The 23616-nt window shown below is 48.2% G+C and overlaps 1 protein-coding gene across 1 annotated transcript in view; it reads left to right on the top strand.

Annotated features, from left to right (window-relative positions):
* The first annotated feature begins 5373 nt into the window (after positions 1–5373).
* PCP4 (Purkinje cell protein 4) overlaps positions 5374–23616 on the top strand; it is a 60808-nt gene continuing 42565 nt past the window's right edge. The window contains exon 1 of the mRNA XM_007090476.3: positions 5374–5506. Coding sequence (XP_007090538.1) covers positions 5498–5506 — 9 coding nt within the window. The 5' untranslated portion in view covers positions 5374–5497. The remainder of the gene's footprint in view (positions 5507–23616) is intronic.

Below are 23616 nucleotides of genomic sequence, written 5' to 3'. Positions count from 1 at the left end.
CAAATTTCCAATATCTCCAAGAAATAATAAGATGTACACGTCTCTGATGCAGAGTGCCCAGTTAAGGGTGACAGAAGAGATGGGGAAACACTCTTGCTGGATGGGAATGAAGGGGGTTGGGCAGGACAGCAGCCGTGCAATATTATTTGCTAAAACCTTGGGAAGCCACCGCCTAATGTTTCTTCTGTTAATCTATTTTTCCTTTAATTTAAAAAAATGTTTATTTATTTTAGAGAGAGAGAGAGAGATCATGAGTGGGGGAGGAGCAGAGAGAACAATACTGCACTGTCAACACAGAGCCTGAAGTGGGGCTCAAACCCACAAACCGTGAGATCATGACTTAAACCTAAGTTGGACGCTTAACCGACTGAGCCACCCAGGCGCCCCTTTTTTCACTTTTAAAAGACAAAATTCTTACCTTGGAAGGTAAATCTTTTCATTTTATAGAGAAAAGAGTTTTCTTTATTCAGCAGCTTCCATACTCAGTGGCCAGTAGAAAACTTACTTGTTTGGAAGTGGGCTTTTTTTTTTTTTAAGTTTATTTATTTATTTTGAGACAGAGACAGAAAGAGAGAGACAGAGAGAGAATCCCAAGAAGGCTGTCACTGTGGGTACGGATTCCAACTCAGGGCTCGAACCCATGGAACTATGAGATCATGACCTGAGCCTCTCAAACTCATGGAACCCTGCGATCATGACTTGAGCTGAAATCAAGAATTGGACACTTAGTTGACTGAGCCACCCAGGCGCTGTGTTTGGGAGTGTTTTTGACAACTAACTCCGTGCACACATAGGGGATGGGAGAGAGAACAGAAGGGGATGGCCTCACCCTCTGTCCAGAAGCTTAAAGTCCAGGAGGGGAGAATCAAGACTTGTGCAAGCCAGCACGCACCTGAATCAGTCGTTGGAATAAACAAATGTTTCCTGGAGAGGTCTGTAGAATTACATTGCATGTCTACAATTGTGGCCATAACCAGAGTGGCTTCCTGGCTCTGGGCCACGTGGCCTCCAGAGGTTGGCTGAGGGCTAGAATCTGCAAAGGAGATTAAAATTCAAGGCAGCAGGACGCAAGGTTGGGGATCAAAAGCAGGAGCTCACTGGGTCCACCCTTTGGACTAGGGAATGCTGAGCCTTAGGGATGGGGGCTGCATAGACACCCAGGGACCGCAGGGGCCTCCTGTTTGGGGGGACAGTGAAGGCAGAATGGAGAGAGGGGTCCAGCCACCGACGTCGGGCCAGGAAATCTCTGTCCTAGGAGGATGACCTCCTTCTCCCTCCGTCCATGCCTTCCACGTTTAGGGACGAAGCCTGTGCTGCACCTGTGCATGGCGTTCACAAGGAAGTAGAGAAGCAAAGGCAGGAAAATGACGCAGGGTGTCGGTTTTTTTTAAAGCTCCCACACCCTCTGAAATTGTATATATATGATGCATTTGGTATAAAAGTCTGATGAAAAGCCCCAGGTCATCAATATACAGTGGCCCTATAAATAACCCTAAAGGAGGATTTTGAAAGATTGCTTGGTTCAAGTCTGCACCTTCAGGCAGAATCACGCTCCCAAGAAGATGAAAATAATCTATCCATATTATCTGTTTTTTCTTCATAAATTATAGAGCCCCATGTCTGGATCTTAACTCAGCAATGTTGAAGTATTCCCCAAGATCTAATATATGAAGCTGTGCGTCTAATTCTCCTGAAGTTCTTTCAAAATTTATTTCTCAGCTCAATATATCTGTTGTTTCTATTTTTGCTTAGGTTGGCAGATGCACAATTTTAATATTTCTTAAATTAATTTTTAAGATTGAAAGCACCAGTGGAGGAGATGAGACACTGAGGAATGGTGAGGCTTTGCCAAGGTCACGTGGAAAACCATCGCTCAAGTCAAGGACTCAAGTTCTAAGCTTCTGGTTCATGACTCCATCTACCATGTAATACAGTGTTTGGCTAACATGACTCATGTGAGAGGGCCACATGGATTCTAAAAGGAGGTAGAGGGAGGAGGATGGGCAGGAGGCAGGAGGGAGCGAAAGTTTGGAAGGAGTGCGTGAGAATGTGTGTGTGTGTGTGTGTGTGTGTGTGTGTATTGTGTGATCACTGTTCTAAACAATGATCCTCAAACTTGACTGCTTATTGGAACCACCTGGAAAAGTTTAAAGACCATCTACTTACTGTCCTTATCCCTTGGGATTCCAAGATGAGGTCCAGGGACTCTTTGCAATCCTTGGTCTGATGGCTGGTCTGTGGGGACACCACTGCCCCAAGACAAGGGATGGGGCTGGGAGCTGTGGTCCCAGGGCCTACCTGCTGGGGAATGATAGAAGGAACATTCAGTGCCTGAGTGCCTGTGCAGCTGTCCCCTGAGCAAATGTGGAACCAGAACTGTGTGGGGTGCACCCTGGGATGCATTATGTGTAACCCCCAGGTCCTGGTTTCCCATGGCTGCTCTATGGGCACACTCAACTTCACTTTGTGTTTAAAACAGACAGCTCCATGACCCATCGATTGGAGATAACTGTGTTATGAAAGGTGTCCCAGGGAAATCCACAGGGTTAAGTTGCATGCTACATGGCAAATACTGGTCTAACTCCCCTTGAGATCCTTCTATTCTTTCCCTAAAAGTCTTCTCCAGCACTTGCTATGACATCTGTATTAGTTTTCTAGGGCTGCCACAAAGTACCACAGGCTGGGTGGTTTCGACAACAGAAATGTATCCTCTCACGATTCTGGAGGCTGGAAGCTGCAAGGCCAAGACCAAGGGTTGGTTTCTTCTCAGGTCTTTTTCCTTGGTTTGTAGATGGCCATCTTCTTCTCCCTGTGTCTTCACAGGGTCTTCCTTCTGTGATGGGTCTGTGTCCTAATCTCCTCTTCTTATATGGACACCAATCCTATTTGATTAGGGCCCACCCATATGGTCTCACTTTAGCTTACTTACCTCTTTTAAGGCTCTATCTCCTCTATTTCTAAATACAGTCACATTTTGAGGTACTGGAGAGTTAGGACCTCAATATATGAATTTTGGAGGGGACGTAATTCAGCCCATAATGCCATCTATCCTCTCTTCCATACCCTTTATAACCCCCGATTTGTTCCAAATTGTATACTCTCCTTGGCAAAGCCACAGCCCATCCCGGGCACCAGTTCTGGCCCCTCCCCTGGAAACACTAGCAGCCGTTTACTGCTCCTCAAACCCCAAGCTGTTGTAAATCCATATGTGCACTTGTGTTATGAGAAAATTCATGTCTGCACTACAACCAGGCCAGCAGAGCACTGGCTGGTCCTCTGTGTCTCCTCTATTTGTCCCCTCTGCCTGAGCATAGCCTACAAAACCACACAAGGGACCCTCGTCAGGCAAGCACTGGGTGCTCAAAATCCCCAACCAGACAGGCTTTCCCTGGGGAAGGTGTGGTTTTGCCATTCATGCAGAGAAGGGAGCCCCGTCCCTCTTCTTCCAGTCGGCTGCGCCTGGGCAGACCCACCCTCCTCTGTCTCCCACTCCCAACCACTGGGGGACACTAAAGGCATCCTGTCTGGGCCCTCCCACGTGTGACAAGGAGGGGTGGGGGAGGAAAAGAATGAGGAAGATGCTGTAAGAATGTGCTGGCAGGCAGCTCCTTTGTTCGCAAAAGATTCGTGTGGTTGGGATAGACAAATAGGTAAACAGTAAAACCTCGGATTGTGAGTAACTTGTTCTGTGAGTGTTCCGCAAGATGACCAAACAGTTCTAATAAATTTTAACTCGATAAACGGGTGATGTCTTGCAATATGAGTAGCACGTGACGGGATCACAACTGAGCCAATGGTTCTTGAAGTTTGCTTTGATATACAAGTGCTTTGGATTACAAGCATGTTTCCAGAACGAATCATGCTCGCAAATCAAGGTTTTACTGTATATAACCCATCTCTGTTTCTCTGTGAACGAAGAGTTATTATAATGAATGTACCTGTCTTCCCATTGGAAGGGGACTTTCTGTAGACACATTCCCATGTAAAGTGGCTATAAGTTAAGAAGATTGGCTCCCACAAGCCTTAGGAGTTTTGTGTTTCTTGCTGCTTTCTGTTTGTGGTCACTCACGTTCGTATGGTAGATGCAAGAGCTCTGAGCCCTGGCTCCCGGCCTCAGCCTCCGCAGGTGGCCTGTACTCGCTGGTACCCACTGGGGATGTGTGGCTTTTCTCTCACTCACCGAGGTAGCCTGAGAAAGGAGGTGAAAGGAGAGGCCACTGTGGCGTTGGCCAGATAGAAGACAATGGAGGGAATCAGAGACAGGCCCGAGCTCAGTGTTGGTTCATCATACAGCTATTGGCAGAGTCTCCCCATGTGGGGTGATGGGTGAGGCCCCCGCGGGACATCTGAGGACTGTAATAACTGCCCAGTTTCTCGTGTATTTACCCACCTGGTAGCTGTCACTTGGATATGCTTGTATCTCCCATAGGTCCTTTGAAGAGTTATTAGTCATCATTTGGCGTATCCGCCATGACAGGGCGTCACTGTCCGAGAATCCCGCTTGAACCCAGGGCCAACCTGGAGCTGGCAAGTTGCCAGAGGGTGTCCTGATCAGCCCTGGGCCAACGAGACAGGCCGCGGCACCCACCTCATTCCCTGCACTGGCCATGATCCCGGTTGTGAAAGTCAAGGCTTCACTTGGGTGCCGTGAAGGCTCTTCGGGGTCTCACAAGTCCAGGCAAAAGGACTGAACCTCTTTACAGAGGGGCTGGACAGGCTGCAGCAGTGAAATCTTTAACAGATTCCACGGTCCAGCCCGCATCTCCCTCCGGATGCTGGTGAAGTTTATGACAACACAGATAAGGCCGGAGACTTCCTCTCTTGTCACAGCCTGACTCTCCAAGTCGATGTCCCAGCGCTGCTATGACCTCTTGCCAAGGGAGGAGGTGCCCGGGATACGAACAGCCTGGCAGATTTGGGGTTGGGGTGGGAGCAGTGGAGAATGTTCTCCTGGAAGTCTGGGATCTGTGCCACAAAGAACAGGGGAAGCCGCAGCTCCTGGGAAAGCGAGGGGGAGAGAGAGAGAGAGAGAGAGAGAGAGCGAGCGAGCATGGGCTGGTGTTTCCAGAACTGCCCTTCCTCTGAGATGCAAACATTCTTTTCACTGACGTTGAAAACGTATTTGAATCCTGGACCCTTGAATTAGTAAACGATGGCAAACCGGTGATGATCTTTGTACCTCTGACTTTGACCTTTAAAAAAGAAAACAAAAAAACCACGCACAAATCTAGCAGCTCTTTCCCTTGGCAGAATGTGGGGCTGAGACCCAGCTCACTTCCCACCTGGCTCCACTAGGTGGCCCCTCGTGCTCTCGGATGTCTGCGAGGCGTGCAGACAGGTGAATGAATCTCATTGGCTTACGGGAGGCATGATGCCACCGGGCAGCCCTTTTTAAGAGAAAAGCCAGGACCGGTGGAAGAGCGACCCCTGAGCAGCGATCCGGGTGCTGAGCACGGTGCTGAGCGCAGGGATCCCGCGGCTGCCGCGTTACAGCAACATGAGCGAGGTGAGTGGCCCTCGTCCTTGGAGAGGGAGACTTGGGGGTGACCAGTGCGCTGGCCACAGTGGGTCTCGGGAGACGCCAAGGGTCTCCGGGTGGTGGTCGATCAGCCCTGTGACTCTTTGCTCGGAGGGCTGACCCCCGTTGCTATCCTGGTTTGCGGTGGCAGGTGCAGAGAGGTTGGTGAAGTTTGCAACTTTTTAAAAATTCGCCTTGGAAAGAAAGGGATGGCTTGTTGGCTTCTGATTTAATCGTGACTTTGGAAAGTGCTTTGGGTTGGACACCTCGGGAGAGAAAGCCGAGGGTCTCAGCCTCGCCGGAGGTTTGCTGTGCTTCCCGCCTGTCCTCACGTGTTTGCTTTGGTGGATGGCTTTCAGGACGCTGGCAGGCGGGCCAGCCGGTGACAGTCAGCCTTGGAAGAGACGTGGGGGAAGGACTGCACGGCTCGGCCGCACAAACTACATCTGCAGCTAGTTAGAGCGTCAGTAAAAGAGGCAAATCGCTCGAACCATGAAAAATCTGTGTGTAGGGATGGGGCTCGGGCACCGGAGAGACTTTGACATAAGAACAGCTACATTTCTTCTGGTTGCAAGTCCCTTCTCTGAATATGTTTATAGAGACGGTATTTTGTTGGGGGCAAACCTATAGATAGCTCATTTTATTTCAAAAAGATCACGTTCTCTTTCTTTTAAACGAGGCAGGTTTGGGGTTGTACAAACCACCCTCTAATTCAGCTCAGTAGTGGAGACAAGTCCGTTTTTATTTCCTTTTGGTTGGCACTTAAATAATTACTTTTATCTTCTCTGTCTTTTTTTTTTTTGACAGATGGGTGATCCTTTTTTTGGGAATTCTAGAGTAAAATTAACGACTTCAGAAATAAGAGGCGTCTTCACTGCGTTTGTCTCTCCGATGGGCGACTTTTGACATAAACATGACAGGAAGACAGAGGAGGCAAAGCGTAGACGGTTTAGGAATGGGGTTTGGGACGGAGCCAAGGGCTCGAGTGAGGAAGGGGGCAAGTGTGGAGGAAGATGGGAGGGCTGTAAGCCTCTCAGCCCCAGATAAGGCTGGGGGGGGGCTCCAGTAAGGCCAGTGCACCTCACTTTTGTCTGTTCTCAGCCCCCAGCTTGGCATCTAGCGCTCCACTTGTGTTACCTTATTTGCCCCCTCAAATCCTGTGAGGTAGGTGCTGGTATTTATTCCCCATTGACAGATGAGGAAACTGAGGCAGAGAGAAGTTCAAGGTCAGCCGGTTCAAAGTCGGCGCTAGCAAAGGGCAGGGCTTGGGCGGCCTTGCTGGGCGGCCGACCGCCGGGGGAGGGAGGGCGGTTTCTGCGCACCGGGAGCCACAGAAGGAGCCGGAGGAGGGTGGGGAGGGGGTGAGGGAAAGGGAGCTGGGGCCTGGAGCAGAGACAGGGCGAGGAGGACCAGGCCTCTGTGCCTTGCAGCCTCCTGGTGGACTCCACGAGACTTCAGAAGCTTCCACCCTGGGTCAGCAACCTGTGCTCACAAGAAGCCATGGCTGGCTGTGGAGAGTGGGCTTCCCAGAGGAGGAGTCACAAAGCAGTACAGCACTGGGGGCCCTTCTTCGATAGTCGTCTCCCCCCCGGGCTCTTCTGGGGTCGTGGTGTTCCTGATGGGTCCCCTCCGGCTGTCACCCCATCTGCAGCCGAGGCTGAAGCCCGGCGTCGTGAACACATGAGCTTTCCGGAATGCTTCAGCTCAGCGGTGTTCACCTCACCGTGGGTCCCCCGGGAGAGAGCACACGTCCCACAGCTCAGCCCACGATTAGGGTCACAGCCTCGTTTCTGCTGCACATAAAATTAGGGCAGCTCTGCAGCCGCCCCCCGCCCCCGCCCATTCCATCAGCCTCGTCAACAGCCAACTGCAAGGGTTTCCTTTAATGTCGCTAAAATCCCGCAGGAGGCGCATCCGTCTCCTCTGCCCCCCTTTGCTTCCGCGACACCCCTTCCAGCTCCTTCTCCCTTTCCCCCTCCTGTCCCTCTTGCACCTAGTTCCCCCTCTGTTACGTGCAGCCCCGGTGCTCTGGCCACCAGCTGGGAAAGCTGCCTGATCCCCGACTTTCCGGGTGTGTGTCCCTCAGAGAGTGGGAGTGAGTCCTTTCACTAGAACTCAGACCTGCTTAAAACATTTAATAAAGTTGAACAGACGCTCCTTTCTGGGTAGAGAACTGAACATCCCCCCAGCCCAGAGCTTTTCCTTGGTCGGGTGAATTACGTGTGGCTTCTTGTTTTGATAGCTCTCAGGCAGGGATTGATTCCAGATGATCGTTTGCTTACTCGTGTCACTGATGGCTGCAGAGGGCCAAAGCCAGGGGTCTTGTCAGCCTCTCCTCCGACTTCGGGATTTGCTGGGGTCTGGTGGGCAAAGAGCGCCGGCTCCAGCTGGCAGGGTTTGGTGCCCGCTGCGGAAATCCCTGAGCTCACAGCTGCTCCCCCGGGGCCGTGCTGGGGCGGGGCTGGGAGGAGAGGCCCCCAAAGGGCCAAGTGCTCCCCGGTGGGCCTTGGGCCTGCGGGTCTTCTAGCCTTTAGGGGGAAGGCGGTGAGAGGTGGGGACTCGGGGACTGAGCCTGGAGCCGGCTTTCAACTGGGTGACTCCACGACCCAGTGTCTCCTCCGTCCCCTGTGGCAATGCATTGCTCGGGGAACGAGGCGATTGAAAAGAGCAGCTCCAGTACAGCGAGGGGAGTCAAGTCCAAATTTAGGGCACCGAGAGAGTGGAGGTGGTTTGTGGGGGTGTCTAATTTACATTTCAGTATTAAAGTATGTCAGATGGGCCGGGAGGTAATTTAGCAGGGATCAAAATGCAGGTTAAGGTGTGTTAACTGGATCAGAAATCCTAACCACCAAAGTCAAGGTTAACAAAGTCACCCTCTTCTCTCTCCGCCTGGACCCCCGCACAGGAGAAGAATGAGACTCCCTTTGTTGAGGCACCAAATAGGAGTCCCATAACACCGACAGTCCCATTTTCTCATCCAGGTGTGCGTTTTTAAGTTGCTTTTCATTTTTTTTAATGTTTGTGTATTTTTGAGAGGGAGAGAGAGAGAGAGAGAGCGAGTGAGCGCAGGGGGCAGAGAGAGACACACACAGAATCTGAAGCAGGCTGCAGGCTCCAAGCTGTCAGCACAGAGCCCGATGCGGGGCTCAAACCCATGAACCAGGAGATCATGACCTGAGCTGAAGTTGGATGCTTAACCAATGGAGCCACCCAGGCGCCCCTTAAGTTGGTTTTCAAAAGAACTGATTTAGGAGAGCCAGGAGCAAGATTTTCATCCAATAAAGGCACACTTTTGGAGAATCAGTTTGAAAAATGACACCCACCATCACCCTATTTTTGAGGAAGTGTGTGTGTGGGGGGGTTCCCATTGCATAATGCATCAGTTGACAGCTATTAATTAGACCTGAGACCCCCTTGGGAAAGCATCCAGGATCCTAACTGTCACCACTCTTTTCTTGCATCGGCTTGGATGGGATGTTGCAACTTGGGGCCAGGGTTTCAAGCCTTTCTTCCATCCAGACGTCACCCACAAAAGGACTGTGCCTGTCAGACGCACGGAAGGAACACACTGAGGACATTTCAGGGCAAATCTTTAGACCCACGTGCCTGTCCTTAGCACAGAATCAGAAGCTACTGCCTACACACTAAGTTCCTAAAGGAAGAAGAGAAGAGTGAACAACATTGTCTGGAGAGAGATATGCAAGGGGAAGGAATGCTCCCTTGAATCTTGCAGGGGGGCATAGAAAGGACAGGATTTTTGTTTTCAAAAGCGGCCACCGCTTGGGGCTTACCTAGGCAGCCACTGGGACAACCCATTGCTAAGATAAATAGTAGGGGACAGAACTACAGTGAAAATCGTCATAGTCGTGTGCTTCTTGTGATGTCATAGTGAACCGAGCAGATGCAGGAGGACGGATGAGCAGGCTTGCGGATAACTGTTCAGGGTAGACCAGTTACACCCAGATTCCAAGCGTAACTGCGTAAAATGTGGATTTTCCAACTGGCCCCAAAGGCCTGGCAGCAGCAGGCCAAAGACGATCCTGTTTCTTCTATAAGTATAACCTCATCTGGGGATGTACCAGTCAGTGGCAGAGACACAGGAAGATCCAGCAAGATCCCCCTGGTTTCTCTGGATCACACCGGGACGGGCACTCTCTCTACTCTACCTGGGGATGTTAGGTCTAGGAAGACGCCAGGTCCAACTTTGGTTCCCAGTGCAACTTTTCTTGCATGGGCAGAGGTCCCAATGCAGCCTGGAAATGTGTTTGCCGGGCTGATGGTTTATGGATTGCCATAAACTTTGTTCCCCCGGTCCCGCACCTCATTATCGGATTGTGTGTGGTTAAGAAGTCTCACTGTTTTTCTCTTTTGAATTGAGTCAGTGACTTGCAGTTGATTTTATTAAAGGTTTAGTTGAATAGTGTGATCAAGATGAAAAGGAAATACAGGTTTTTGTTGTGGGAAGTGCCTTGAATTCATGATGAATACGTTCTCTGAACTTTTTTTTTTAATTATAATTTCTGCCTCAGTGCTTCATTAGAGGTGTTGTTATAGGTGGAAGGCGTTCACACTGCATCTGGGAGCCTTCTGTCCTCAGTGAACTGTGTGCCCTGTACCATTTGAACACCTGAACAATATGAGCCCAAGCCTGGGGCTTTTCATTAATTTAGAATGGCTTTCTAGAAAGGGCTTCTCACTGCGGGGGAAAGAAGGACTTTAGGGGATGCATATGCACAGATTTATATAATATTTGGCTGATAGTTTTATAAAACACAGCATTAAAGCTCATGGTGTTATTGTCTTAGTCTGTTCAGGCTGCTATAATAAAGTATCACAGATTGAACAGCTTATAAATCGTAGGAATTTATTGCTCACGGTTCTGAAAGCTGGGAGGGAGTCTGAGATCAGGGAGCCAGTGTGATTCGGTGAGAACCCTCTTCTTGGTTCATAGACAGCCTTCTCCCTCCTGTGTCCTCATATGGTGGAAGGAGGGACAGGGAGCTCCTTGAGGTCTCTTTTTGTGAGGGCACAAGTCCCATTCACTGGGGCCCCCCACTCGTGACCTGATCACTCCCAAAGGCCCCACCTTGTCATGCCTTCACCGTGGGGGTTAGGATTTCAGCACATGAATTTTGAAAAACACAAACATCCAGACCATAGCAAGTATTATGGTTGCATTTTATTTATTAGCATTATCCCCCCTAGACTGTGAGCTTCCTGGGGACAGGAACAACTTTACATTGTCCACAGCACCTGGCTCCTGGTCTGGCACTTGGTAACGTTCCCTTATTGGATGAATACATACATTTGGGGGTATGGGTTTATCAGTTAATGTGACCAACAGACCAGACCCCCTCTTTTCTAAACGTTGAGATTTGTGGTCCAGACAGGTTTGGAAAAGAAAAGTTCTATCTTTTGTTTTTTACTCCCGGTTTGAAACCTGGGTTTGCCATTGAAATCCTTTTAAGTTGGAAATGGATACATTGTCAGATATACAAGAGAAGTGCACTGACGGCAGGCAAGGCGATGAGAACTGGAGAGAATCCGGACAGGAAGAACTCTTGGCATTTGGAAAAATGTCAAGGAAAACAGGGACGCTGAGGGAGGGACAGAGAATTCTAATATCCTACAGTTGGGGGTCGTCTCCCTTGGGACTATTTCACTTCAGATAAGCTCTATGAAATTCAAACAAAAGGAGCTTCAGCCAGAGAGGCAGAGCCCGTGAATGCCCTACAAAGCTGTTGGCTGTACTGAAATAGAAAACCAATTTGACTGTGCTTACAGGGGGATAAGAGAGAGCCCGAGCAGATCTTTAGGAAGATTCGTGCCGAATCACGGTCGTCCAGACTGCAGATCCTGGCACACGGTTGAAGGCAAAATATACTTTGTGTACAGGAAGCACATCATATATTCAAGTATTTTAATTGCTATTTAAAAATTAGCCATTGATGTTTCTATGAATTAACCAAATGTTTTCATTTCTAATTGCATATTTAAATATCTTAAGTTGGTTTATATTTGAGCTAGGAAGACGTGACCATTCCTACACAAAAAGCGATGGGCTTGTGTGTCTTCCCCTGGGAGGTTAGGCACTGAGATGTACGACCGTGTCCCCATGCGGTCCAACAGGCTGTGACTCCACGTTCCTATCGTCCCCAGGTATCAACTGTTTACCATTCTTCATCCACCTTTGGAATGAAGTGAGGTATAAGTAATGAGATACAGGTACAGGTGTACTTTGGGAATGGGTATGAGAATGTTCTACAGATCGTTGTTCTGTGCCATAAGCCAAGCAAGCCTGACACACCCACCAGTGGCCCAGACCTATAAATCCAACATCCACTTCTGGGCTGTTGTACATGAACAATTCCGTGTAAGTTACACACGCCAGGCATCAATCTGCTTGAATATTGTTTGTGCCTTACACATAGCCCGAAATTTATGCCTCAGAATCTCACTGAATTACTTCTCGTTCCACTTCTGAAAGGGAGACGCTTGGCCATGTTTATCACATTGCCAGTGGAAAAATCAATCACCCACTAAATGCCATTATTTTACATTTTACTCTTAAACTGCCACCTTATAAATAAAAAGAAGACAAATTGGAATCATAAAGCAGGTAGGTAATCATCCACAAATTGAAAATTCTCCTGCAGAACATCTAAGGGGAAAGAAGCCAAAAAGGGTGAATTGATTAGAATTATTGCAATAAGGCAGTTTTCATACCACAGTGGAAACTAGAATAGAGACCAGGAGAGTCCTTTTCCCTGGAAGGTTTCTGCCTCTGGTTTGAGGAAGTCATGGGCTTGGCCAAGACTGAAATATCTCAATCACCCACACTTCAAGCCTTCACCCAATGGTCTGGATTGCCTTTTGAGTGTTAGTTTTTAAATATTTGTTTCTGTCTCCCGGACAGCTATTTGATAGCTGGGGTTGGACCTGGTTTGGCTTGAGATTATGCTTTTCCTGCTATCACAACCCCAAACTGCGGAGGAGAGTCGTGACAAAAGAAACGGTCATCTGTCCTCATACCACCACATCTGTGGCTTGGCTAAGGTTCTAACAAGTGATTAGTTATTTTAATTTTATGCAATGCCTGGAAAGAGGACCCTGCAGGTAGCAATACTCATTAACATTCGTCTTACCCAAACAAGACAGTTAAAATGGGGCAAGAAAGTGTGTTCTCTCTTTTCCGCCAAGATTTTCTTCCTTAGTCAATATACTTTTATGTCCATCAAGGGCTAAGTCCCACTATTTAAAAATTATTAAGAAATTAGGCCTGTTAATTATTTTTAAAGAAGGTTTTAAAGATTTTTTTTTATTTTTAAGTAATCTCTATACCCAACATGGGGCTTGAACTTACAACCCCAAGATCAAGAGTTGCACGCACTCCCAACTGAGCTAGCCAGGTGCCTGGAAGGTTCTTACATATATAAATGGAAGGTTCTTACATATATAATTTCCTTATTAAGTAACATCACTCTTTCATTAGGGATTATTAGAAAAATAGCACTTTTCTTTCCCTGAGCCTGGCCAAATGGCACAGTGTACCTGGACTTTTCCTTTTCACATTTCCCGACACCTGTTTGATACACCGAGAAATCCCCGATGCCACGAATTGGTCAGATAGTCCTGGTAACGGGCCTTCCTTTTGAGCCTAACTTGATGGCTGTGGTTTAGAGGCTCGTGTTGGTGCTCATGAAGATATCCTAGAACGAATCTAGCAGGATCAGTTCACATTTCTATTGTTTTCTTCTTGCTTTTGCTGACAGTGTTAGTATTCTTTTCAATCTGTGAAATTTTATGCAGGAATTTCATTGGGGTAAAAAAACACGTCATAAAATTGACCACCTTACCCATTTTTAAGCGTATAAATTCAGTTGTGTGGTTTATTTATTTTGTTACGAAATAGACCTCCAGAACGGTTTCATCTTGTGAAACTGAAATTCCGTTACCTATTAAACAGCAAATCCCCTTTCCTGTTCCCCTTATCCCCTGTGACCACCTTTCTACTTCCTGTCTCTATGTATCAAATGTCTCTATGTATCTGACTCCTCTAGGGACCTTATAGATGTGGAATCACAGAGTATCTGTCCTTTTGTGCTTGGCTGATTATACTCAGCATAAGGTCCTCCAGGTTCGTCCGTGTTGTGGAGTGTGACGAGGCAACACTTTTTTTAACAACATTTTTTAAAATTGATTTATTTTTAGAGAGTGAGATAGAGAGTGAGCATGAGCAGAGGAGGGGCAGAGAGAGAGAGAGAGAGAGAGAGAGAGAGAGAGAGAATCCCGAGCAGGCTCCGCACTGTCAGCACAGAGGCGGATGTGGGGCTCGATCTCACAAAATGTGAGATCATGATCTGAGTGGAGAGGAGGAGTCAGATACTTAACTGACTGAGCCACCCAGGTGCCCCTGTGTGAGACTTTTTAAAAGTCACTTACCTACTTAGTGGGGAGATTAGTTCAGTTAAAAGTAGATTACATAATCTGTAAATCCTCCTCCCGGGGCTCAAGGAGCTGCATTGCAGCACGTGGCGGTGTTCTGAGAGCAAGCCAGGAGTCACGGGAACCCATTCTTCCCTACTCACCAAGTGACAATGTCAGTATCGATCCTGAGAGTAGCTATTGATAAAACCTAATTTCGTCCTTATAGACCTTTGATTCTAAACAGATGTAAAGAGAAACGTCAAAGTTTTCTTCACCGTGCATGTGCGAATTGAGCACCTTACAGCCCCAGAGATGCCATTCTTGGCTGCCGTCTACCAGTGGTGCCCCCTGGGGTTGTGCTGTGCACAACCTGTGCAGCCGAACATAGTGGCCCTGCCCTTTCTTGGGGTGTAGTCACCCTGCTTCAAAACCACTGACCTAGAGAAAGACTGTCATTTCTGTGGTTCTACTTAGAATTCAGAGAATTCAAGGAGACCGTATTTGTCATTTCCCTCAAAGGAGTCATTTTCAAATAGGGAACTGAGTGCCCAAAGGCGAATTTTGCTCAAAACCACAGAGCTTTTTGAGGAAAAGCCAGCGTGAGTTTCACTTACACACTTCCCCTCCTATTACATTTCTCATTTTCTGGCATATCCTGGACACAACCCAATTTCTTTTACACCTGCCCCAATTCCATTTAGGACTTGGGCACGAAATACATGAGAAACCATATTGTCCTGGATTTTTTTTTTTTTTCCATTAGTCTTGAGTGAAAAAAGAGCAGCTACGGGGATCTTGACCAAGTCATTCTTTCCCTCCCCAGGTCTTCCACTTGATCTCTAGAGGTTCAAGTATGCCCTCTGAGCCTTCCCCCTGCCCCAACCCCAATAACACAAGGAGTGGCTGGTAAACGTCATCGCACTGTTGCCCCAAAAGTCCCTCACTGAGGTCTCCGTTGAGAAATCCTCTTCTGCCTCATGTGGCGGCTTCCTTGACGTTGACTTTACACCAGTCTCCTTTATGACCTTGCCTTACTCTCCATGGCTCTGCGTAAGAACGAGCATTCTGAACCCCCAGATAAAACTCTCAAAAAACTTTTCCTCCCAGAATGGGGGCCCTGTCTATGGTTGAAACCACTGCGTGTGTAAATCAGAAATCACGTATTTGGTCAGTCACATTTCCTTCCGCCTTCTAGATTATGAAACTTGAAAGGACAGACTTGTGTCGTCCCTTTTCCTCTCCCCGGCACATGCCATTCAACCTACGTGGATGGGGACTCCATTGCGTGTTGTACGTTGTGCTGGGTGAATGAATAAGGCGTGGCTGGGAGGCTAGCCCCGGAGACTGAATCACATAAAATGAACTGGGCTACAGGTCTCTTCACTGTATACACTGATTGCCAGGGATGCACAGACTATAGCCATTGTGGAGGCTTAGGAAGGAGGAGAAGGATGTGTTCAGGGAAAGCTTCCCTGTGGAGTCCATGCTTCCAGAAGTAGGGTCTCCATAGATATTGATTGAGGAATAACCACCATGGCTGATGGTTACTCTTCAAAGTCATGAATTTTAGAACCACATAGGGCTTTAGCAGTCTGAGTCCCATGAACCGATAGGTATCTAGAATGATACTACAGCCGATTTATGCCTCTTGCCTACTGAAATAAATTCCCATACATGTGTCAGTGAATATTTGGGTTCTATTTAAATTATCACGTCTCCCTTTAAAAGTGCTAAGTGAGTAAAATCTGTTCGGTACATTGGAAGAAGATTACATGTGTAGTTGTGCATGTTGTTTTCTTTTAAAAGTTCCACGTTCTACTTGTGAGAAGCGCCCAAATGAATTTAGATATGCCTGTAGCCTACCTTCCGTGCGAGGATTACTGTTTGTCCAGGGTGAAATATCACTGTACACGTCGCACCTCGGAGACCCCTGGTGGCATAATTTCTTCTCTTCGGAGTTTGTTCGAGGCATGGGCTCATCCCTATATTTATAACTCTGTTCTCACATATGCATAAGTCCTGTCAAAAGATAGAGATAATACAGTGCCGCATCGCAAATATTATTTCTGGCAATGTTCTATACTTCAGAAGTGTGGGCTCTTTTACCTATTCTGGAAGATAACTTCCTAAAATAGATGTAGCAATTAGTCAAGTCCTCTACCAAATACCTCATGCAAGTTTATTGTTATTTTTCCATCTAGATTTAATCCTTCCCATCTTCGAGGCAGATTCATTTCGGGGGGGCACTGTTTAGTGAATTCCCCTGCCATCATTTTTTTTTTTTTTTTTTTTGGCTGAGTTCTTGCTGAGAGCCAGATTTGGCTGAAATTCATGAGAGAGCTCCCAGACAATTGAGTTTTGGATGAGGATTTTGAATCCTTGCATGACAAAAGCATAAAGGCAGCCTCACGGAACTTCAGCTACAAGCAGTACCCTCAGGGGACCCCACTCTCTGCTCCTGTGTCCCTTTTGTATTTCGATGAAGAAGGAACCTAGCAGATCTCCCTCAGAGATGAGGCGATTTAAAGACAAGTAGCAGCCTCTATAATTGTTTGCTCCCACCCGGCTTTGGGAGAAGTCCCTTTTGAGGTCCCGGTAGCTCAGACAGCACTGGAAAGTCCTGGGGAAGCCTGTGATTGGACTGCGGGGGCAGGGGGGTGACACTTGGTGGGGCCCGGTGAAAGACAGAAACGTGGGGCTCCATGGTAGACATTATTAAGAATTTCAAGACGGAAGGCGGGGGTTCCTGGGTGGCTCAGTCGGTTAGGCATCTGACTCTTGGTTTCGGCTCAGGTCATGATCTCACAGTTTGTGGGTTCAAGCCCCACATCAAGCCCGCATCGGGCTCTGCGTTGACGGTGCAGAGCCTGTTTGGGATTCTGTCTCCCTTTCTCTCTCTGCCCCTCCCCTGCTCGTGCTCTCTCTCTCTCTCTCTCAAAATAAACAAGTATACTTCAAAAGAATTTTCAAGACCGTCATGACAGAGCATTACCAAGCTTGGGGCCTTTCTGAGCCGGACTCATGGGTCCTATGTGACTGCATGGGTCACATGGCCACAAGGCTGGCTCTGGCTGAGGCTGGGGGCTGCCTGATTGCTTTTTGGTGGAGAGAGAGGGGGGCGGAGAGAGAAAGCGTGCGTGCTAATGAAACATGTTATCCCTTTGCAATGTCAGGGGCCATATATATATATTTATTTGTTATAAATATATATATCTCTATATATTATCTATTTATATATATAGATAATATTTATAGATTTATAGATATTTATAATATTTATTAATATTTATAGATATTTATAGATTTATATATATTATCTATATATATATGTATATATTTATATATACAGATAATATTTATAGATAGATGGATAGATTCTTTTCTTCCCTCACTGAGAGGAGGTTTTCAGAATGGCCCATGCCTGACCACGGATGCAAGTGGCTTGAGGGCCTTCCCTCTGAAGGAGACGGACCACTGAGGCTGGCTCTAAGGAAGCCCACCTAGCCGCATGCTGGCATAAGAAATCAGATGATTTCTGACCTGACCCTGTAGGTCTGCTGCGAGGTGGGAGTACTAAAACTGATTAAAAAGCACTTGGAAAGCATATGCTTTTCAAAGACCGTTTAAATGCTAAACGATGACCCCAATATGAAAAACTCCCCGCATTCCGATTCCAAACATCTTTGCCAAGGGTGGGTTGTTGACTCCGATGAATGTCTCGGGTGGCCTGCTCCGGCCCTCATGGCTTCTTCCCCGGGGCGGGGGGGGGGGCATGTCAAGGGACATGGAGAGCAGGTGCATGAGGCTTATTCAATTAAAGAAACATTTCGTGCTTGGGAAGTAAAGGGTTTTCATCGGAGCAGGATCCAGGGTCAGTATGTGCAGATACGAAGCCACGTGGTGGCCCAAGCTTCAGCCATTCCCATCAGCCCTGTCCCAGGAGCGCGACCGCGACGTAAATTACAGCTGAGTTGGTTTTCCAGCAGACTACGTGGGTCTGGATTTTGTAGGGGTTTAAAAATGAGAGAGGGAGCGAATGCCCACCATGAAGGAGGCAGGGTGTGAGGCTGAGTTGGGAGGCGGTGCTTGCTGGTGGGCATATGTGCATTCTGTTTCCAGCGGGGAGATTGCTAGAATTTTCACCTCCCCGGGGCGCAGCTGATCAAATAGCCCTGGACAGCTTCATCCGGTCTTCTAATCCGTCTCAATTCGCTCCTCGGGCCGTGACAGCTGATTTATGACCAGGCAGTCCCGTTTCTTCCAGAAGTATACAAACCTCAGACTTGTACGGGTTCTGAAGCTATTTTCGTTTTAGTTGAGTGGGGGAGAAAAGCTGGCTGCTTCTTTATTACCAAAAAAGAGAGTCTCCGGCTTCTGAAGCCTCAAGCCCCCCCTCCCCCCACGCCTCCCTCCACCCCGGGAGAAGCGCGCTGAGGAGGACCCGGTGCCAGGTTAGTATCTGCGTTTTATCTCAAGGAGTCAGCGCACGACACTGGGCTTCAGCCTCCATGGGAGGAACGCACGGAGAGGAGTCCGCGAAACTAGTTAAATATGCGAAAAAGAGATCAGGACACCTGGACAGAGGGAATTACTGAGCCAAAGCCGTCTGGGCTGTCCCCAAGCCCCGTTGTCACGGGTGTGGGAAAGGCGTCTGCAGGTGCGGTGTCAGAGTGGCCTGAACACCGACCGCGTGGTGGTTCCCAGGGCGGCCGGCAACCTTGTGACGTGCGTTCACCCCAACCGTCCCCTGAAACCGTCCGTGCATTTTCCCCCACGGAATTTTGTGTGATGTGGGTGGACGTCTACAATCAGGAGGGTCAGGAAGCACCCTCGATGCCTACTCTGCCACCAGATGGGTCGAGGCACAGAATGCCGGTACCGTTGAGGGCAGGGGCGCCATCAGAGGCAGACCTCCCATCCTCCAAGGCGGTGGTGTCCCCCGTAGACGCGCAAACTGCGGCGGTAGGGGTGCCGTCTGCCTGCGTCCGAGCCCCGTCCCCTTCCACTCAGCGGCTGCCAATCCTCGGCCGTGTCACTAAACCTCTCGCTCAGGGTCTCCGGCCGTGCATCCATCAACTGGGAATGACCGTCCCCCCGCTTCAGAGGGTTGTGGCAACCCAAGTGTCACGCTGTTGCTTTGCAGAGACAGAGCGGCCGTCTTGGTGGGAAAAAGGGAAGAGTCGTGGCCAAACTGGGAAGCCTGACCTTTCAGTCAGCCCTAACTGCGGCCTCTCTTGGCCAACCGTGGATGTGGCTTAGGCTCTTTCCTGCTCTGATGAGGAAGTTGAGCGCGGCGGGGAATCACGACCGGCTCAACCACGGCGAAGCCATGTGGCCGTGGTGGGTGACCGTTCGGTGCCCGGGGTGGCTGGCCGGTTAGAGTCTCCTGCCCACGGTGGCTCCTTCATTCTGCGGTCTCTGGCCACGCTTTGGCCTTCGTTTGATGATGCCCAGCACCGCGTTCTACTAGCTGTCCCGGGGAAAGGAGGCAGGAATGAAGTCCTGGTGTTACGGCTGAAAGCAAAGCAAAGAGGTCTTTCTCTGTGGCCTCTGTGATCTGGGGATACGTGGACTCTGGCCTCATGGCAGCTTCTCTGGCCTTTGAAATATAAAAGTGCCCTAAAAATAACACGACTATGGGGGGACCGGCAGCCTTCGTGTTTTCACAGTGGTATGGTAGAGGTTTCATTTAGTTCTAGAAAAATGACGATCCTTGTTGTTTTCTCCCCCTCATCATCTGTGTCAGGTCGATGCGTCCTTTACTGAGTTAGTTTGTGGGCACATCTCTGTTTCTGCCTTTATATTCATCTTTTATTGACAGTGTTGTACCTTTCTTCTTTCTCCCGGCATTGGGCTGGCCGGCCGTAGCTCCCGGGATGGGATGGGGAGAGAAAGCCAGTCTCTTCTGTCCTTTTCTGCTCCGCGTGGATCTGGTATCTTCTGTGCACACTGTGAGAAACCATGAGCGTTTGGGTACCCGTGTCTTTGTCTGAGAGCCTACCGTTGTCCTTTGTGTCAGTCACGGCAGTGGCCGTAGAAAGCATCTGCCCTTTCTGCCGACAACCTGCATCTCGAGCATATTCTGAGGAACCGACCCCACTTTAGGAGGGCAGAGAAGGGAGTGGGGCAGACGGAGAGGCATTCCTCTGGGTGTCGTTCAGACGTGGAAGGTGGATGATGACCTCCACATTCACGGGCCATTCTGGCCCCTTGCGGACCCATGGGGTCAGTGGAGGGGGCTGGGGATCGGCTCACGCTTCCTTTCCAACCTGAGCCATGCAGGGACTCTGCAGACGGGTCCGCTGCACACACGCTGCCCCAGGGCCACTCAGTTCTCCCCACTCTCTTCGGTCACCGCCCTACCCTCCTCCTGCATCTTCTCTTTCTAGAAAAAATACAAGCTGTCATTTGTATCAGCGCACAAAACACATCCACACTGGGAATAGAGGTCCAGGAAGCTTCGACTGAAATTAATATTAGCTAACAGGTAGAGACTACATCCTTTATGAAAAAAAAATAATCACAAATCCTAATATTCTCTCTTTAGATTCTCATGATAGCCATATGAGCTATAGGTTTAATTTAATTTAATAATTTAATTTAATTTAATTTAATTTAATTTAATTTAATTTAAATTTAATCCTTCATGGAGAAGAAACGGAGCCAAGATGTGAGGAATGAAATCAGTTGTGCAGGGTCATTTGGCCACTTGTGGGAGCTGGGGCTTCTCCTGGTCCTCAAACTGCTGAGCCCAATATGCCTTTAGTTCCCTAGCTTGTTGCAAATTGAACAAAATAGAAAGGAAAGAGGCAGACTTCTTTTGGAGCCTGGTTTCCCATTATGTTGCCATCTGATTCCTTTCAGGGACCAGACCCATGCACTGAGACCATTTTTATCACACGTAATTCTCATGGCCTGATGAAGTGGGGATAGTGTTGTCCTGGCTTTTTAGAAGCAGAAACTGAGGCCCAGAGAAGTCAAGTGACCTGCACAGGGTCACACAGCTGCTAAGTGGCAGTGCTGGCTGGGAGAGTCTGGACAGTCTGAGTCCAGGATTGCAGGACACGTTCCTTCCTTTCCTTTCCTTCCTTTCTTCCTTCCTTCCTTCCTTCCTTCCTTCCTTCCTTCCTTCCTTTCTCTCTCTCTCTCTCGCTCTCTTTCTTTCTTTTCTTCCTTCTTTCTTCTTTCTTTCTTTCTTTCTTTCTTTCTTTCTTTCTTTCTTTCTTTTCCTCCCTCCCTCCCTCCCTCCCTCCCTCCTTCCTTCCTTCCTTTCTTTCTTTCTTTCTTTCTTTCTTTCTTTCTTTCTTTCTTTCTTTCTTTCTTTCCATTTATTTATTGGGTCATGTTTACTAAGGTATAACTTTTATCTAGTAAAAGTTATCTTTTTTAGTTGCATCCTTGTTGAGTTTTGACATGAGTGCTGTCTTATAATTGAGATATCGACTATTTTGCCGCCCCATAAAGTTCTTTGTGTGCCTTTAGAGTCCGCGCCTTCCTCTATCCTTAGCTCCAGAACCTACATTCTTCAGCATCACACCTTAAATAACAATTTCCCCATTTATGATGCAAGCTATTCACACAGTCTCGAGCAGCACATGACACATAGGCTTGTACAGGTGCTTGATAACTGGTAGCCGGAGCATTAGAAAGGTAGGAAAATGATCAAGATAGTGAGGACAGTCCCGGTTCTCGTAAATCACGCCCGCGTCTCAAGCTGCAGAGACGACATCCGGTGATAGAGGAGTCCTTGCCCCTGCATAGCTGCTGCAGCCCCAGTCTATAAATGGGTTTCCGTCCTGCTCCTTAAATGGACACTGCCACCTGCTCACGGGGCCTCTTCAAGCCCATCTGGGAGAGAGGGCTAGGGAGGCTGCCTTCCCACACAGCAAAGAAGAAAGTGCCTCAGGGCCGCCTCAGGTCCCCGCGGCGGTCACTTTGCTCTGCCCATACCTCCTTCCCCCCATCCCTGCTGGTGGCTGGGAAACCCAGGGCTCTGAGCCGGACAACTGGTTTTAGGAGGACACGTATCTTCCTTCTGGCCCAGAGTCAGCATCCTCCCTCCATGTGGTTGGGGGTTCAGGAGAGAATTCAGCCCATGCCTACAGAATTGCACACCCCAAGGAGAGGGGGTTCCCCAAGTGGTACAGAAGGAGGACACCCTCCTTTGTGCTCTGGGCACTGGAGCCTGGGGTGTCCTTGGCTCTCCTCTGTGACTAGGGTTCGGGGGCATCCCGGGTAAGGCCAGCTGCAGACCTTTCTTTTGTGTGCATCTAGTTTTCTGCCCAAGTGGAGAAATCTGGGCTTTCCCATGGGCTTAGACAACAGAACTGTATTGTCCCACAGTCCTGGTAGCTGAAGTCCAAGGGCAAGGCATCAGAAGATTGGCTCCTTCTGAGGCTGTGAGTCAGAATCTGCCCCAGGCTCTCTCCTTGGCTTACAGGTGACCATCTGGTCTTTGCATCTTCCCCCTATGCATGTCTGTGTCCACATTTCCCATTTTTCAAAAATTGTAAATGTTTATTTATTTTGAGAGAGAGAGAGAAGAATGAGAGCGAGCGTAAGTGGGGCAGGGGCAGAGAGAGAGGGAGACACAGAATCTGAAGCAGGCTCCAGGTTCCGAGCTGTCAGCACAGAGCCCGACGCGGGGCTCGAACTCACGAACCCTGAGATCATGACCTGAGCCAAAGTCGGATGCTTAACCGACTGAGCCACCCATGCACCCCCACATTTCCCCTTTTTATAAAGCCCTCAGTCATATTGAATTAGGGCCCATCCTAAGGACCTCATTGGAACTTGATTAGCTCTGTAAGAACCTGGGCTCCTAATAAGGTCACTTTCTGAGGTACTAGAGGTTAATACTCAATTTGGGGGGCACACAGTTCAACAAATAACACTGCAAACACTGTGGTGAATTCCACCCAATTTCAAGGAGCATTCAGAACATTCCATGCCCCTTATTTTCAAAGAGAATTGACAGCCACACAGTCTTATGCCTCTTTTTGAGCTTTGCTGAATAAACAAAGCAAAGTGATTTTATTGGCATATTTGAGATACATGGATTTGAAAATTTAGAGACGTTTACTATAAATGAACTTAATAGGACATGAGCTCATCCATGATGAACTCACAAGATACATCGTTAAATATACAAAATTAGAGTCTTCCACATAGAAGCCACTAGATAGCAATTGTTCTCAAAGTTCTAGCAAATACCAGGTATGAAATTGCATGTGTGGCGTGTGGCCATTTTTATAAAACCGAGACTATATTTGTGCGTGTCCACACAGAAAAAAAAGGTGGGAAGGAAATATTCTGGAACATTTCATGAAATGGGAACAAAGATTTACCCTGATGAGTTGGGTTATATGCAGTTTTATGCTTTCCTCTTTGTACATTTATTTTCCGAAACGTTCAAATAGATAACAGTGTTATTTGAAGAGGAAATTGGCACAGGGAAGGTTCTTAAGGGGGGAAAATACTAATTTAAAAATGTGGCTGTAGGACAAAGTATAAAGTGCATTTCAATAAGACAAACCACGCACAAATTCCTAAAAATGAGGGTCCTTTTGTAAATGTTCTGCCTAACCCACAGCAGTGCTAATTATTTCTATTACCATAAAGGTCAGGATGAAAATGCTAGGGGCAGAATATAGCATCTGGGGTGGAATTTT

The sequence above is a fragment of the Panthera tigris genome, chromosome C2 (assembly GCF_018350195.1).
Source record: "Panthera tigris isolate Pti1 chromosome C2, P.tigris_Pti1_mat1.1, whole genome shotgun sequence".
Lineage (NCBI taxonomy): Eukaryota > Metazoa > Chordata > Mammalia > Carnivora > Felidae > Panthera > Panthera tigris.
Note: the sequence above shows the minus strand (reverse complement) of the source record. Positions and strands in the feature narration are given on the sequence as shown.